The following is a 17,684-nucleotide window of genomic DNA, read 5'->3' as shown; positions in this document are numbered from 1 at the left end:
TAGAATTGTGTTCAATTGTACGCGAAGCTATGAAAATCCTTTGAATAAATAAAAGCACAGAAAATTTCAATTTCTTTTATTTTTTCATTGTATGAAAAAAAAAGTTCAAGCTCATCTAAGTTTCAATGTCTCATGACATCATTAATTCATTAGTAAGCATGCAAAAAACACAACCATTTTAAGTTTGGACACCATTTTATCCATTTTGCATGAAACTGACTAGAAATGGTCAATTGTCTGTTCAGAGGTAGATGTGGGAAAAAATTATGTCGATGTAAACATGTATAAACACATAATAAGAGTCCATGTGAACAACATTCAGTCTTAGAATAAAGCTATCAATTAACAAATTTGTATAAACATGTTATTTTGACTACGTCAAACATTGTCGTAGATCATAGAGACCTAGTTTTGTAGAATGAGGTTAATTGTTTTCAGCACCATGAGTTACGTTTGAATTTTCTGTTTTTTCTGTGAATCCTCTTTAGTTTTTGAGTCTGTGACTTTCCTTTGGGATGGGAGAGACTATATTTCTTCTGTTTACTATTTCTATGAATCCTCTTTTGTTTTCTGTGACTTTTCTTCGGGATGGGAGAGACTAGATTTCCTCTGGGGAGGGGGAGGTTTGGGTTTTTTGCCAGGAGGGGGCATTTTAGCCCTGGCCCCTTGTGCTTCTTGTTCTGACAATGTTTGTTCATGCGACTCCATTTTTGTTCCACTGTCCTTAAAATTTTCTTTATTCTGGACAGCTATAGCTTCAATAATCCCTTTCTCAAATTTACTTGAAGGTTTTGGGAGAACGCTAGACTTTGGAGTGGAGGTACCTATTCCGGAATCTTTCACCTGCATTTGGTGCCCTCCCAGAATTGTTATGTCTTTTGGGGGAATTTTTGGCTTGGAGGAAACTATAGACACACTTCCATTTTGAGAAACTTCAGTGTCCATTTTGATCCCAGGACTTGGTAAACGACTACTTTTCCTGGGGGGTGGAGGAGGAGGTATTTTTTTAGGCCGTACATCTGGTCCGCTACTACTCTCACTCTGTCCATCCTTCCTAAGGCTTGGAATTTTCGAAACTGTTTTTTCACTATCTTTACTAGCGATAGGTGTAGAGGTCCTTATTTTTCTAGTGATTTTGGATGATTCTACTGTCTCTGTTGACTTTACTACTGAAGAGATTCTTGGAATGTTTGTTGGACTTAGTCGGGTTGCCAGTGAAATGGCGTTACTTCCTGTGTTTGTGGCAGTAGTAGTGGACGTCACCAGTTGAGCGGTCGCGGTTGAATGAGAAGCCTGTGAAAATCGTCCATCTGTAACTGTGTACTGAGTCTCACCCGTACTAGAATCTTTCACTTGTGATATATGAACTGTGTAATCCATTAATGGTCTAGGGGGTGAGAAAGATCCCAATTCGTCTGATGGCGAAGGCGAGGTAGGGGGAGTAGTCATTGAACTGAAAAATGCTGCCCTAGCAATGTCATTTTTCTTAGCCAGAAGTGCTGCTTGTAGGCAGGGGTCATCTTCTTGATTTACAATCTCCTCTCTGTGTTTTTCCGAAACTTCTCGAGAAGATGGCGCCCTACCTGAAGTGACAGCAGTTGGTTCTGATGGGGAGTTGGATTTACCGGTTGCGGTCGAGGAAGGAATTGATGACGACACTGTGAGAGGTTTGACACTGACTGAGGTAGCTGTGGAGGAAGACTGACTGACAGGAACAGAAACAGACGACTTGGTGCCTCCATCTTCAGCAGACGACACCGACTCCTTAGTGCTGGGTCGAAGTAGACGTGTGGCTATTTCTAAAGACTTTCCAAATTTGAGGGCCTCTTGTTGTGTGATGATGTTTTTCTTTCGTTGCCTGGATGCATCAGCTGCCTGTAAACAGAGATTATCTAATGAAGAGTCTGCATATGAGGACAAAAGTTAAACAGAAATAGCTCTCGCATAATTTAAGGTTCAAATACCCTCTGAAAAGAAAGATAACTCATCACTGGGATAAATAATCATTAATTCTTTACTAAATTGTCAAGTTGTCAAGGCATTTTCATTTGCCCTGTAAGGAATGCTGAAATTGTGTGGATTTTAACTGTATTTTAGATTTTTTTTTTTTAACATCTTATTAAGAAATAATTTTATATGAGTGAGCAAACAGATAATTGACCTTAATGTTAAAATTTTATAATTGATGAATATCAAATAAAAATCTACACATTGAACTGAAAGAAGTATGTATTTTAATGTTGTCTCATTTATAACTTTCAAAGATGCCTCCAGGGCTTTTATTTTTTTAGCATGTTCTATACTTTAGAAATAGCTCTCAAGAAATTTAAGGTTCAACAACCCTCTGATAAGGGAGATAACTCTCATCACTTGGATAAATAACTATTATTTCTTTATTAAATTGTCATGTTATCAGGACCTGTTACCAACTTCTTATTTAACGACCCTGGTCTGATGGTCTAGAGATTTTATTTTTTAGCATGTTACCTACTTTTAGTTTTAAGAGCCTGGTTTGATGGTCTGGGACCATGGCCCTGATGTTCTCCAACAGAGCTTTCTTGTCCTCTTCTGAAGGAATCTTCCCTCCGACACGCTTCGTGGGAACCTGGGGGGCTCTGTGTTCCTGAACAGATGCTAACCTGAATAAAAATTATCAAATTTGAGTGGAGCTTCCTTAATCCCGATGCCAATAAACCATATCCTTTACCTCCTGATTGTGTAACATGTATGGTACAATTTAAAGGATGTACCAAGGAATTTCAGTTCCTAATGCTTCATTGCTTAAAAACCCAAGATACTGGATAAACAAGGCTTACTTTATTTATTTTAAATAATATATACAGTAACACACACTGTTATTGTACATGCTTATAATGAACTGATGCTTATAACGAAGTGATTTTCATTTTATGTATATTGTAAACTGAAAACATTTTCCAATAGAATTCTTTTCTGAAATTATTAATACATTTAATATTTTATAATTTTTTCCAATCTCAGAATCCCCTCTGTGATTCTCAATAGCTCTTCTGTCATGTTTTGAGGAAATTTAAATGTTTTATACATAAATGAGATAATTTTCCTTAAATCTTTTAATCTTTTACAAGCAAGAAGTTTTGGAGAATACTTTGATAGAATCCATCTGAATTATTTACACTTAAAATTATTTGCTTGATTTATACAGTATGACCTACTGACCTTTTGAGAGTAAACAGGGTACCAGTCAAACGTTTACATCGCTTTAACGCTTCTTCTATCGTTTCAGGCTCCTCCTTCAAAAATCTGTCAACAACCAAAATAAATACCGAGTTGTCTAAAAGCAGGTCCTTTAATCTATATATTTTATCTGAAATATGTGTAAAATAATTTAAATCTACTCTGTAGGAACATAATTTTTCTCTGATATTTTGGGAGAAAAAAAGTTATTACTGTAAAATCACATATTTTCATGGTGGCAAAGAGCAAGAGCCATGTTTGGCCTTATTTGGCCCTGAAAATTTCCGAAAAATCTAAACCACTCATATTTTATTTATCACTTGGAGTGTTGGTGACCAAATTGTGACGTATTTTCCCATCATGACGTTAAAATGCGTCATTTTCCTCATATCCTGTAAATTCCTTTGAAAATGACCTAAAGTTGAAGCATTTTTTCAATATTTCATATAGAGCACAACTTCCGATCCAAAATATGCAAATACATAAAGAAAGCTCTATTTCTGAAGATCTAAAAATGTTTTTTTTTTTTGGATCGTGAGCTGTGCTCATATTTTAATTCTTTGCTAAACGTAGTCAACTACGGATGTTTTCTGCAAATTTCAAGAACATTGCAATTTCTCAAACCTGCTTTCCAATATCTTTATTCTCAAAACGAAATTTTATTATAGAAAATGAAAGCACAGTATCTACTTTATTTTGACAAATGAAATTGGAAAGAGGATGATAGTTAATTAATTAATATAAGTACAGGGCCATTTTATGCATAAGCTGGCTCTTGCTCTTTTCATGGTTTGAGGGAAAAGTATGGATGCAAAGGGATTTAATTTCACTGATGAAGATTTGTTGAGTAGTAATGTGTATGACAATAACATTTCGTGGTGGACATGAATTCATGGGTCTCTTCATACCTCAAAAGAAATATTACCCTACCCCCAAGAAAATAAGTGATTTCTCAGTAATCGTATCCCTCATAGGTTTTAATATTGAGATGGAGTTACTCCATTTTCTGATTCAGATTTCTCCAGATACTGACTTTTCTTCAGTGACAACAATCTCCATTTCTCCGGCCATCACTCTCTTCAGATCCTTCTGCATTTCTGGGAAAGAAGCTACAAAGATTGGAAAAGATAATGAGATGTACTTGAAATGGGATCTAGTACATTATGAGAAGTGCTTGAAATGGATCTGATTATTTAAGATGTCCTTGAAATAGGATCTGATACATTATGAGATATGTTTGATATAGGATAATACTTGAGTTGGAATCTGATATTTTAAGAGATTTCCTTGATATGGGATCTGATACACTTAAGATGTGCTTGATATGGGAGCTGATACACTTAAGTTGTGCTTGATATGGGATCTGACACACTTAAGTTGTGCTTGATATGGGATCTGATACACTTAAGATGTGCTTGATATGGGATCTGATACACTTAAGATGTGCTTGATATGGGAGCTGATGCACTTAAGATGTGCTTGTTATGGGAGCTGATACACTTAAGATGTGCTTGATATGGGATCAAATATATCATCATTATTTAAGGACAAACCTTTGAGTTCCCCGAATGTCTTGGTGACTGTACTCAGCATTAGGGCCATTCCCTCTACGTCAGACATGTTGACGTGACATTGACGTGAAATCACATCCTCTCTCAGCTCCTCTACAGCTCCCTCCAGATCACTACAATACAGTATAATAAACTGTACATCTGTAAAACTGACCTATAGACACAAAACTTTCAGCTCTTCTACAGCTCCCTCCAGATCACTATAACAAAGTACATGTACACACCAAACTGCAATACTTTAAAACTAAAATACAACTATAATACAGTACACACAACTGTAATACTAACGTACAACACTACAACACAGTACATTTAACCGTAATACTGAATCACAACACCAAACTGTAATACTGTAAAACTGATGTATAGGCACAAAGCTGTTATACTGTAAAATTGATGTATAAGCACAAAGCTGTAATACTGTAAAATTACAATACAGTACACCCACTGTACACACCAAACTGCAGAACTTTAAAACTAAAATACAACTATAACACAGTACACGCAACTGTAATACTAACCTACAACACTACAACACAGTACATTTAACTGTAATACTGAATCACAACACCAAACTGTAATACTGTAAAACTGATGTATAGGCACAAAGCTGTAATACTGTAAACTTACAATAAAGTACACCCCTAGCCACAAAACTGTAATATTGTAAAACTTAGCAACAACATACAAAACTGTAATATTGTAAAACTTAGCAACAACATACAAAACTGTAATATTGTAAAACTTAGCAACAACACACAAAACTGTAATACTGTAAAATTCAGCCACAAAACACTAAAACTGTTATATTATAAAACTGAGCTATATGCAAAAACTGTAATATTGTAAATCCAAGCTACATGTACAAGAAACAAAACAAAAACTGTAATACTGTAAAACTAAGCTATAGCACACAAAACTGAAATACTGTAAATCTAATATAGAGCACCGCTTACCTGAGTTCTTTACTGGCCTGACATTTCTTCTCCAGGTATTTCTGAGTTGCCGTGTCTGCTTCCACTCGGTGTTGTCGTAGCAACTGATGTTCTGCACCAGGTACGCTCCGCAAGGCTGTCTGCAACGATGATCACAGATTTTTAAAACTATTCAAACTCAAGTGTCACTCTAACTACTGTAGATCACTTAATTTTCACAACACCTTATTTTCGCGAGATAGTCATTGACTTTTTATTAGCGACACAAAATTTTCACGTATTGTGGTCATTACTCTATATAATCATAAGAATTATGAATTATTCTATGATTAAAGGCTTGTGCTTCTGGTTTTGTTTTGTTTTGCAGTCTACACATTGAATCAAATGGGTACAGTATATGGCAAATTTTCTCATTCCAGTTTGTAACATTATATATAACATTGGAGTTTTTATGAACAAGACTGATGGTACCTATTGCTAATATTTTCAAGGTGTGGTATATCGACTACTTATCATTTTTAGTTTTATGTGATCAATCATGACTGTGGGAGCCTACTGCTATTTTCTTCACGGTGTCGTTTATGGACTATTTATCAATTTTAGTTTTATCTGATTGTGACTGTGAGAACCTACTGCTATTTTTTTCATGGTATCATGTATGGACTCCTGCAGGCTCTCTTTGTTGAGCTGATGAAGGCGCCTGATCTGTCGTAGATCCCCCTTAAGATGCGACGCCTGTTTCTTTATCGTCAGAATCCCATCCTTAAGGTTCTTTGTCATCGCCTTCTGAGTGACTCCCGAAATATCAGAAAGGCCTGAAATTAGAATCAAGTATAGATTTATAATGTGACTCCCAAAATATCAGAAAGGCCTGAAATTAAAATCAAGTATAGATTTATAATGTGACTCCTGAAATATCAGAAAGGCCTGAAATTAGAACAAAGTATAGATTTATAATGTGACTCCTGAAATATCAGAAAGGCCTGAAATTAGAATCAAGTATAGATTTATAATGTGACTCCCGAAATATCAGAAAGGCCTGAAATTAGAATCAAGTATAGATTTATAATGTGACTCCTGAAATATCAGAAAGGCCTGAAATTAGAACAAAGTATAGATTTATAATGTGACTCCTGAAATATCAGAAAGGCCTGAAATTAGAACAAAGTATAGATTTATAATGTGACTTCCGAAATATCAGAAAGGCCTGAAATTAAAACAAAGTATAGATTTATAATGTGACTCCTGAAATATCAGAAAGGCCTGAAATTAGAATCAAGTATAGATTTATAATGTGACTCCTGAAATATCAGAAAGGCCTGAAATTAGAATCAAGTATAGATTTATAATGTGACTCCTGAAATATCAGAAAGGCCTGAAATTAGAATCAAGTATAGATTTATAATATGACTCCCGAAATATCAGAAAGGCCTGAAATTAGAATCAAGTATAGATTTATAATGTGACTCCCGAAATATCAGAAAGGCCTGAAATAAAAACAAAGTATAGATTTATAATGTGACTCCCGAAATATCAGAAAGGCCTTCAATTATCAATAAAGTATGTGATTCCCAGAATATCAGAAAGGCCTTAAATTGGAAACATATACTAGATATATTATGTGAAAGGAACTATCTTCAGAGGGCTGGGTGGTTGTGGCCATTTTTAGACTAAATTGATCTCCTATAGAAGAAGAGCTCCATATAAAGATATACAACAGTGATGAAATTTTATAAAACTAAAATATATGAAATTTTCTTTTGCCAAGTGATGGTTGACAGCTAAAGATATCATATCTTAAAAATTAAATTATATCTGATGGATAATTTGTTGGACCCCCAGTCTCCTTAAAATCAAATACTTCATTCCTTTACAACAAAACTTCCACATTTTGTCATAGCACTATAATCATTTCTAACATTTACAGTTCTTCCATTTTATGCAGGAAAGACTAATCTGAATAGATGAATTTTGATATTTTGAAAATTGCTGTTGGTATTTTATCATTGCCTAAAACTCTGTGTAACGGTGCATAGATCAAGTTGCAGTAGGATCACACACTTTAAAAAAAAATCACACCTTTTTTTTTTTTTTTTTCGAAAATCACAAGATGAAAATCAATTCAAAACAATAAATAACTAGAAAACTGACCAGTAGCTGAGCAAGGGCTGATGGAGTGGTGGTATTATTATGTGACTTAAAAATATATGACAAATAAGAAACAGCAACTGTATTCTTAAAATTTCAAGATGACTTCCTAAATATCCAAAAACCTGTTAATAATATCCTTATATTTACATAAGGCAGTAAAGAACAATGGTTACTGAATGTATATCTGAACAATAATGAAGCTTGTGTTATATAAATTATTTAAAATGCCAGCCTTCAATGAATGCAAATAAATATCATGAAGGCTTGGTATTACTTAACTTCAAAACAAACAGCAGTTGCAGACAAAGGTTTTCATGTAATCTTAAAGTGACAGATAAAGATAAGCCTTCTAAATTTTCTGCAGCAGACTAGATAGTTAATTCCAAGGGATTAATTAGCTGACTTCTCTCTCATCATTTTCCTCTTAATTTATAATAAGAACTTTTTCAGTAATGATTACTGCTATGTGAGGTTTTTATCCTACTACCTTGGTTCTGAAAAATCAATAATATTACTTGAATTTACATGAAGCTAGGTGGTTCTGAAAAAGTGGTAAAAATATATATCTTCTTTAATCTATTTCTTGTTTTAAGAATTCAATGAAATCAGAACTCATTGTGTAGGGTATTTCAACAAAAATAAAGTAAAAACATTTATACTTCAATTCCACTTAAATGGACTTAATTAACTTCAAAACAAACTTCATTTGTAGACAGTGGTGGTAATTAATCTCAATGTGACAGATAAAGATAATGCTTTGGATTTTCTTCTAGTAGCTGAAAGCTAGATGGTTCCCATGGGACTCATTCATTGCAGTATTCAGTTTACAATGGGAACATTTTCAGAAGTTATCTCTCTTTGCCAATTCATTCTTATATAAAGTTAAGGAATCTACCCCACCACCCCAGCTCCAAACCAGAGGACATAGAGAAACAAACTTAGCATCAAAATATGTCTTTTTGCCTACTTAAGTATTACCATGTGACTTACAAATTTGAATGGAATTGGACAACTGCTATGTGAAAAGTTACTAGGAAAAAACTAGGTGGTTCTGATGGAGTGGTGGTATTACTGCTATGTGACTTACTACTAGTAGCTGAGCTAGGTGGTTCTGATGGAGTGGTGGTATTGCTGCTAAGTGAACTTACTACTAGCAGCTGAGCTAGGTGGTTCTGATGGAGTAGTGGTATTACTGCTAAGTGACTTAATGTAATTAAACAGTTTGAAAACTGTCAATTACTTTTATTAATAATTTTGAACGAGGGAGACTTTTTCATGTGCTGCATACATAATAATCACGAATAATTAAACAAATACAACAATGACATACATGTACAATAACAAAATAACTCATAAAAATAATATTTAAAAAAAAATCATTAAATAAAACTGGAACTTTGGTATTGCAAACGTTTTAATGTATTTTTGTGCAAAAGAAGCCTGGACTTGAAAGGAAAGTTTCACTGCATCTCAAAAAAGCTCAAACAATAAAAATTAGAAACTCCAAGTTCATGCAGAACACAACAAGTGGTTGATATACCTCTACTGGCTGGTAAAACATTGGCTTCCTCAACTAAAGCAAGAAGTGGTATTACTGGCTATGTGAATATTGAAAGGAGGGGTTCTATGGAGTGGTGGTATTACTGCATGTGCATAAATAGGAATAGTTTATAATGGTATTGTCATCATCAGAAAGTATGTTCAAGTAATATATAGAGTTAATGAAACTTGACATACATGTATGTACATTTCAGAAATGTTTTTCAGTGCTTAGGTTATCTTACTACTAGTAGCTGTGCTATGGTTGTGATGGATTGGTGGTATTACTGCTATGTGAGATGACTTACTACTAGTAGCTGAGCTAGGTGGTACTGATGGAGTGGTGGTATTAATGCTATGTGAGATGACTTACTACTAAGCTGAGCTAGGTGGTTCTGTGTGGTGGTATTACTGCTATGTGAGGTTACTTACTACTAGTAGCTGAGCTAGGTGGTTCTGATGGAGTGGTGGTATTACTGCTATGTGAGATGACTTACTACTAGTAGCTGAGCTAGGTGGTTCTGATGGAGTGGTGGTATTACTGCTATGTGACTTACTACTAGTAGCTGAGCTAGGTGGTTCTGATGGAGTGGTGGTATTACTGCTATGTGAGATGACTTACTACTAGTAGCTGAGCTAGGTGGTTCTGATGGAGTGGTGGTATTACTGCTATGTGAGATGACTTACTACTAGTAGCTGAGCTAGGTGGTTCTGATGGAGTGGTGGTATTACTGCTATGTGAGATGACTTACTACTAGTAGCTGAGCTAGGTGGTTCTGATGGAGTGGTGGTATTACTGCTATGTGACTTACTACTAGTAGCTGAGCTAGGTGGTTCTGATGGTGTGGTGGTATTACTGCTATGTGAGATGACTTACTACTAGTAGCTGAGCTAGGTGGTTCTGATGGAGTGGTGGTATTACTGCTATGGACACTGGTCGTACGACTTGTACTGGACACAGCGGTCTGAACCCAGGCTGCCAGGCTAGCTATCTGTTCCTCCATCTTGTCCATACGAAATCTACAGTAGAGTACAGTATAATAATAATAGTAAGTGAAAATGTAATAAATAAACCTACAGCACAAAGAATTCAGGAAAACAATAGAGAGTTCAACTTTCATTAATTAATAAGCTTATATAAAACCCAATTAAATCAATTTTTAATATCAAAGTTTGTAAGTTTTTCCACATTCATTTATTTCCCTTTACAATATTTCATTTCCACACACTAATACTGATCATGTTCATATCATATTTTCTGATTCTGAAAAAAAAAATTAAAAAAAAAAATATGTCGGTCAAAAGCTCTTCAGAGCTTATGTTACTTGTTGTAAAAATCTGCATTTAATTAAAATTTTCTGATTCTGATGTTCAAAGTTTTTAATATTTTTTCTTTTAAGGGCCTTCACCTAATCCCAGTTTAAGGTGTAAGAGCCAAAGGTATTGATAGTTAATCTTACTGTGTGGCCTCCTCCGGGGGGTAGGGTTGTGGGGTGACACTCCTTGGCCGCGGGGGGATATGCTGGCTGGATTCTGAGGGTACGCGATAACTCTGAGATCTCATGGTTCCATTCGTGGGCTCTCCCATTGGTGTGAAAGCCAAAGTGTGACGATTCATGTTTCCTTAGAATGGAAAAAAATCACAAATATTTATATTTGTATGAGATACACTGTAAGGTCTTATTGTAACTTAGGAACTTAACATCATGCACTTAACATAAATGTCAATGTAATTTACTGAAATGTTCAGATGTTTCAGAATAAGACATTAAGGTTCCCTCACTTGAATCCTGACCAGAGGGGCCCGTCGCTCTGAGGGGGGAAACCATGGTGTTAGCCCTGACTCCTGTAGCTATGTACGTCTGTGGGGGTGCCCCGGGGGCAGTGATAGCATGAGCTGGGGGGGACAGGTCCCTGTAGTAAGGATCAGCTGACCGGCTCCTGTTCGTGGGTGGGGACCTCCTGACCTCGTGACCCTGGGAATGTCCGTTCAGGTAGTGACGATGTTCTGGAATGGGGCGAAGATTTGGACGATCGGGAGATGTGGAGGGGTAATGATGACTGTCAACTGAATTCTGCGAAAAACAACATGAAAAAGGTACATTTACATGTAGGAAAGTAAATCAGCCATACTTCAGTTTTGAAAAATTAATAGAACTTTTATCTCCTATTTGGAAAATACTGTATACAGGGAAATTTTCGCCCTTGTTTTATTTTCGCCCCTTTCGCCCTATTCTTGATTGGGCGAATTTCAAACGGGGCGAATTCAAATTACACAGCATAATTTCTTAAACAGAACTATGAATGGGCGAATTTAAAACGGGGCAAAATTGTTCGCAAGTGCAAAAGGGCGAAAATAACACTGGGCGAAAATAACCCTGTATACAGTATAATCTAAAACACAAAAATTTTACAAGAAAAAAGTTCTTCAGTAAAAATCAAACCTTCCAAAATAGTCATAATTTAATAGCTCATGGTTACCTGCATTCTGTCTGTGGAATGATATGTAATGTATCCATAGTCCGGCCCTTGACCTCTAGGCAGTGACCTTGACCTGTCTGTTGACTTTGTCCCATGTGGCACTTGGTTTTCTGTATAAGGGGGGTAGGAGTGGGTCATTCCTGTAGGGAGAGTCTGTGATCTTCTACCCTGAGAAGAAAAAAATCAATGTATTTATTATTGTTTGGTGACCTTCTTGTTTATCATTGTCAAAAAAAAAATATTTTGCTGAAAATGTTTTCATAGTAGCAGATAATTTGGCTGAATAAAAAACATAAAAATACAAATTTGAGCTTCAAAACACTGATCCATAAAAAGAAAGATAATTTAAAGCAGTTTTGGCCTTAACACTTTAACAAACACTTGGCAGTCCCATTATCAGAGACAAATTTTATTTATAGATTCATTGTTGCTAACAGCCATACTTGTTCTGGAATTCTGGGAGGTGTGGGTTCCCTGGAGACCTGCATTTGTTTTCCCCGTACCTCTGGGGGTGGTTCTCGGACTTTCTGGGGGTCCTCACTGTCAGAGCTGTACAGTCGTAACACAGTACGATTCTTGATGTCCCTGAAAGATAAAAACAGCATAATTCATGTCCAAAAACTACTGTATACATGGTTATTTTTGCATCATGTTAATTTTGACCTTCCACACTTGCAAACACTTTTGCCCTGTTTTATAAGGAATTGTACTAGTTTCTTTGAATTTGTCCCCTTTTAAATTCACCCAGTTATGTCTAGGGCAAATGGGTCAAAATTAAAACAGGCAAAAATTTTCTTGTATACATAAACAGTATATCATTTTAATACAACATAATTATAGAAGAGTTTCTTTTTAATTTCATAGGTTTTTTTGCTTCAAACAATAAATTAACACCCCTCAGAATCCTTGATCCCCCACAAGACTTACTGTAGATCCTCCAGTTGGTAGTATATATTTGTCATTGTGTCCAGGATGTAGATCTTCTGTTTGGGGGAGGCCAGGAACTCCATGGTCAGTTTTTTAGGGAAGGATCGGACAAACAGCGCCCTCACGGTGTCCAGGTGTGTGATCTCATTGGGAAGCTCCGCCTTCTTTGTCTGGTCCCCAACCACCAAAAATACGACACCTACACGACAAACAGCAAAATCAATTAACCACCAAAAATACAACATCTACATAACAAACAGCTAAACTGCACAGATTAAATATACAGAATTCTGAATTATTTGGAATTTTCCAAGGGGCATAACTCTGTCCAAAATGGCATGGTCAAACCCAAAACAGTACTTGACCTAGATATTCTTATGATTAATCTGTATACCAAATTTCATGTCAATATGTGCAACCTCTGCAAAGAAAATGAACAGATTAACTGATGGTGGACCGACAGACCAACAGACAGCAGCAAATCAATATGCCCTCCTTTCTTCAAACATGGGGGGTGGGGGGGGGGGCATAACAAACAGTAATCAAGGTCAAAAGCCCATCTGAACAATGCAAACTGGAGCTGAGCAAGAGCTCTCTTATAATATCAAGAGGTGGGATCAGGTGCCATGGAGGAGTAAGCATCCCCTGTCAACCAGTCTCACCCACTGTGTTTTCCCTGTCATAATTGGGCAAACAGAAAAATTCCATTGATAAAATTGCTGAGAAAACAATGACCTAATAATGTTTATGAAAGAATCAATCAACATTAGACTTAACTGATTTGTTAACAAGGTCATTGTTACAGTATTGAACATAGAATCTGTGGAAAAATGTATGAAGATGTGTAGAGAATAAGAGACCTATACTGATGTTAGTAAAGTTATTTACCCCACCTCTGTCGATTTTTCCGTGAAATCCTGGCTTACGATTGGTTGAAGTATGTCATGTGCAGGCAGTGGATTACTTATACCTGGTCAGTTGTAAATCTATACCCGGTCGATGTATTACGTCACAAACACAAACATGACGTCATAATAGGCACAGTATAAGACTGATGAAGCATTTAGCAGAGAAAACCATTTATAAACTACAGATAAAACGTAAATGTTTCATCGGTGGGGTAAATTCGTTACATAGTCTTTTAGTGACAGGGTATTGGATGATACCTGATTAGTAAATTTCATACCTGAATCGGCTTCGCCTCGCCAGGTATGAAATTTACTAACCAGGTATCATCCCATACCCTGTCACTAAAAGACTATGTAACTAATAATATCTATAGGGCAGTTATCTTCTAGCTTAAATAGATACTGTCCTACATTCTTTGGGTTGCATAATCATTGTTTTGAGTTCATAAAGTTATAATAATTAATTGTACAAATCTTTCGTGTATCAGAGAGACAATAATGTATACCGGTAAAATAAAAGCTTAATATGGAATTTGTGGAATGTTGTGTCTTTTCAGCATGGACATTCCACTTTTAGATACAATTTGTATCTACTTTATATCAACATACCACACAATATGATAACTACAATTATTATCAGCTATATACTTATGAAGCTGTTGCAGATTACATTCCCTTTCCAAGTCTTCAGAAATTCCTGACAGCCCTTATTCCTCTAACTCCTAATGTCTCCTATATTTCATCTTGTCTGCCTCCCCCTATAAGTACCTCCTGTGACACGTGACAACCCCCCACCAGTGCCTCATCAACTTCAGAACTAAATCCCCCCAGTATCACTGCCACCCCTCAGGGATATCTCTCTGGGGCTCAGTAGGAATTTAACGGCTGATAAATTGCCCACCAGAGATTCTGAGAAGAGCCAGCCCTCACATATAATGACTGCTCAGTTTCTTTTTATAGCTCACTTCATGATCACTTTTCATTATACACAGATTATCTCTTTCTCTGGTAAATCCTAATGTCTTGACTATTCCTCTGATTGGGAAACATTTTTTAAACAAACTCCTAGGACCTGGTCATTTTTTTATTAGTTTATAGACTCTTTCTGTTAAAAAAGCACATACACCATATGCTTCTAATAGATTATACCTATGTAATAAATGATTATAGTTTCACAGTATGTCTATGGCTTTCTATCCCTTGTTACTTTGCCATACAAATATTTGGCAGCCTAAATATGATACTACCCATGTTTAACTTTTGAAGACCACTTTACTGAATTACATCACAGGCCTTCAGATCGCTTAGGAAAAAATTGAGGTGTTGCAAAAAAAATAAAGGTATTGAACTCTTTTCATAGGGTACCTACTTTCGCCAATAAAATTCTTTTAAATCAAATGCTTTACAATTTTACTTTCTATCCATATCTATTCAAATATAAATAATCTTCATTACTACCAAAGTTCATTCCGTAATTCCTTATACTTCTTGAGATATTCTGAAATCAATTCCCAAATTGACCTTAATTTTTTTATTCAACATCAGCTTGGCCCTTCACTAATTGTAAAGCGGGAAATGGGATAAATTTTCCCCAGAATTTATTCTAAACTCAATGATATTTGCTCACTTGCATTCGAGCTTTACAAGGTTTTTCTTTAATTTGATCATATAATCTTACAAAATTAAGTCACAAACAACATTTTAGCGGTCTAATTGTTTTGAAAATCGAAAGATATATAACGTATTCCAGGAAAAATTCATTCTACCATAGCTTCTTTTACATTCATAATCAATATGGTGGTGTAGTTTTGTTGTGGACATTTTCAAATTCATTTTTTGCGAAAGGAATTATTATGGACTTAACGTTACTATCTGGAGTAAGAAATCAACTTTAAATTGTTGAAAGATTTTGCAAATACTATGCAACTCTTCGCTGCACTTCAACACCGTCTGTTTACATACGAATGACCAGGGGCAAAAGCTAATATCGAGTAAGAGAAAGTAGGTCATTTTTGAAATCGATTTCAGAATATCTCAATATGAATTTCGGACTGAACAGATTTCATCAGAAAGTAGAATTTTAGAGAATTAGAATAAAAAATATTTTAAAAGCGAAATTGGGTACCCAGTGTAAGAGTTCCAAACCTTTAATTTTTTTTTACACACAAATTTTTTTTAAGCGATCCAAAGGCCTGTGAAGTACATTACACAAAATTTTCCAGCTATGGACATATTTTCTTCTACAATTTCTATTGTCAGAGTTTGTATAGGAGCCTCGCACAGTTGAGCTTCTCGGTTCTTGCTTTGAATTTTTGGAAAAACGACAGCATACAGTCAAATCTTGTTATCTCAAACTGAAGGAACCAACAAAAGACTTCAAGATATCCAAGTACTTGAGATATCCAGGGTAAAAAAAAATTCAGACAAATAATCCTTCTGGCTTCAAAATCACTTCAAAATATCCATGATATTCAAGATATCAGTGTTTGAGATACCAGATTTTAACTGTAGATGACGATTGACCTGATATTTTGTCTTGGCTTTGTAAACAGGACAGTATGGATAGCTACAAACCTGCCTTGACTTTGTACACATGATATTATAGATGACTTACCTGTCATTTTGTCGTACATATTAGGTGGGGACTTCATCACTGGCATGCTGTTCCTCATCCACCCCCCTCTCCTCAGTGTGGGTCCCTCAGAGCTGGACATCGTGTCAGACCGATTGTCATAGTCCTGCTCACAACCGGGGTTATAGGTCACCACCGTGGTCGCTCGCCGATGTTGGTCTCTGGGGCGGCGATTCTGTAACCAAAAATAAATCAATGTCAAGGATGGCTCAATATCTGGTAACCATGTAATGCCTGTGTCTACCTTTATAAGTGGCCAATATAAAATCCTCCATCCTCCCAAAATAAGAATCTTTGGCTTCAGTATCATTCATTATTCCAAACACAGTTTTTCCTGAATCAGTTTTTAGATAAAACTGGAGTTTACTGTCATTAAAAATATTCATAAGTAATAAAATTCTTTTATAATAAAATACAGTTTCAGAAGTGGCTTTTTACTGGGGTGGTGTTTCCTTTTAGTATTTGTCTGGTAGATATGTAATTTCAATATCAAAAAGAAAGTTGTTCAAAAAATAGGTCACAATGACCTTATTTTGGAATTAACAAAGTGAAATTTCTATCTCATGCTTTGCATATACCGACCAGTATATTGAGGTCAACAGCAAAAAGTTTTGTCAAAGATTCCTAAGATTGTTATGGTCTTTTCTTAAACAAAAGGTTAAGATTTTAAAACACTCTCTCTCTCTCTCTCTCTCTCTCTCTCTCTGTTTTTGATTCAGTATCGAAAGAGAATATTCAAATGTACATCATAAAGCTATCTCTGTTACTTGAGTATGTAAAAAAAAATGCTTATTTTTCAAAAAGCAAGCTACAGCCTTAATTAATGTTTAAAAAAAAAATATGCATGTATTTCGTCATTTTTTTGAAATTTTCTGAAAGTCATGTGAGATAAATTTGACATAATCTCACCGTGTAACCTTGCATGCATTTCAAAAACCTAAAACATTTGTCTTGTCTTATCTTAATGCAACATGCACACACTTAAATTCACCGGAGAAAGCAAACAATAAATCAATATCACTTTTTTTTTTCAAATACGGCAACATACCTGAACTCAATACAAGACTCTCTACAAAAAAAAGCTATGACTCATGGTTTGAAATCTATGGGGGAGCTAAAGAAAAGTTGAGCAAACACTTTAATATAATTTTCCCCAAATAATCAGATAAAATGACATGAAGAAGCCTTAATATCTCTACGTTGATCACAGAACATCTAGTACACATTTAATGGTTACAGGAATTCTTTGCTCTCTGTCTAGCTTAGCTGTCACGGCAATGTTTGATTTTTACAGAAGAAAATGGTACCCATGTCAGCTAAAAGA

At 35.5% G+C, this 17,684-nt stretch overlaps 1 protein-coding gene across 5 annotated transcripts in view; it reads right to left on the bottom strand.

The window, feature by feature from the left end:
- Window positions 1–59: 59 nt before the first annotated feature.
- Window positions 60–17,684, bottom strand: part of LOC134239252 (coiled-coil domain-containing protein AGAP005037-like) — a 39,698-nt gene continuing 22,073 nt past the window's right edge. For 4 of the 5 annotated variants that reach the window (XM_062721417.1, XM_062721416.1, XM_062721413.1 and 1 more), the window contains 15 exons: window positions 16,343–16,535; window positions 12,821–13,019; window positions 12,337–12,478; window positions 11,894–12,061; window positions 11,196–11,487; window positions 10,873–11,035; window positions 10,290–10,432; window positions 9,414–9,446; window positions 6,356–6,537; window positions 5,744–5,862; window positions 4,770–4,900; window positions 4,250–4,325; window positions 3,199–3,282; window positions 2,492–2,639; window positions 60–1,875 (listed from right to left, as the gene is read on the bottom strand). In XM_062721417.1, the coding sequence (XP_062577401.1) occupies window positions 550–1,875; window positions 2,492–2,639; window positions 3,199–3,282; window positions 4,250–4,325; window positions 4,770–4,900; window positions 5,744–5,862; window positions 6,356–6,537; window positions 9,414–9,446; window positions 10,290–10,432; window positions 10,873–11,035; window positions 11,196–11,487; window positions 11,894–12,061; window positions 12,337–12,478; window positions 12,821–13,019; window positions 16,343–16,535 (3,399 nt within the window). In that variant the 3' untranslated portion in view covers window positions 60–549. The remainder of the gene's footprint in view (window positions 1,876–2,491; window positions 2,640–3,198; window positions 3,283–4,249; window positions 4,326–4,769; window positions 4,901–5,743; window positions 5,863–6,355; window positions 6,538–9,413; window positions 9,447–10,289; window positions 10,433–10,872; window positions 11,036–11,195; window positions 11,488–11,893; window positions 12,062–12,336; window positions 12,479–12,820; window positions 13,020–16,342; window positions 16,536–17,684) is intronic. The other variant, XM_062721414.1, reaches the window with a different exon arrangement.

This window comes from Saccostrea cucullata, unplaced genomic scaffold (genome assembly GCF_032062105.1).
Source record: "Saccostrea cucullata isolate Sc308-1 unplaced genomic scaffold, CSIRO_AGI_Scuc_v1 ctg317, whole genome shotgun sequence".
NCBI lineage: Eukaryota > Metazoa > Mollusca > Bivalvia > Ostreida > Ostreidae > Saccostrea > Saccostrea cuccullata.
The sequence above is the reverse complement of the archived record's forward strand: the minus strand, read 5'-3'. Positions and strand labels throughout refer to the sequence as shown.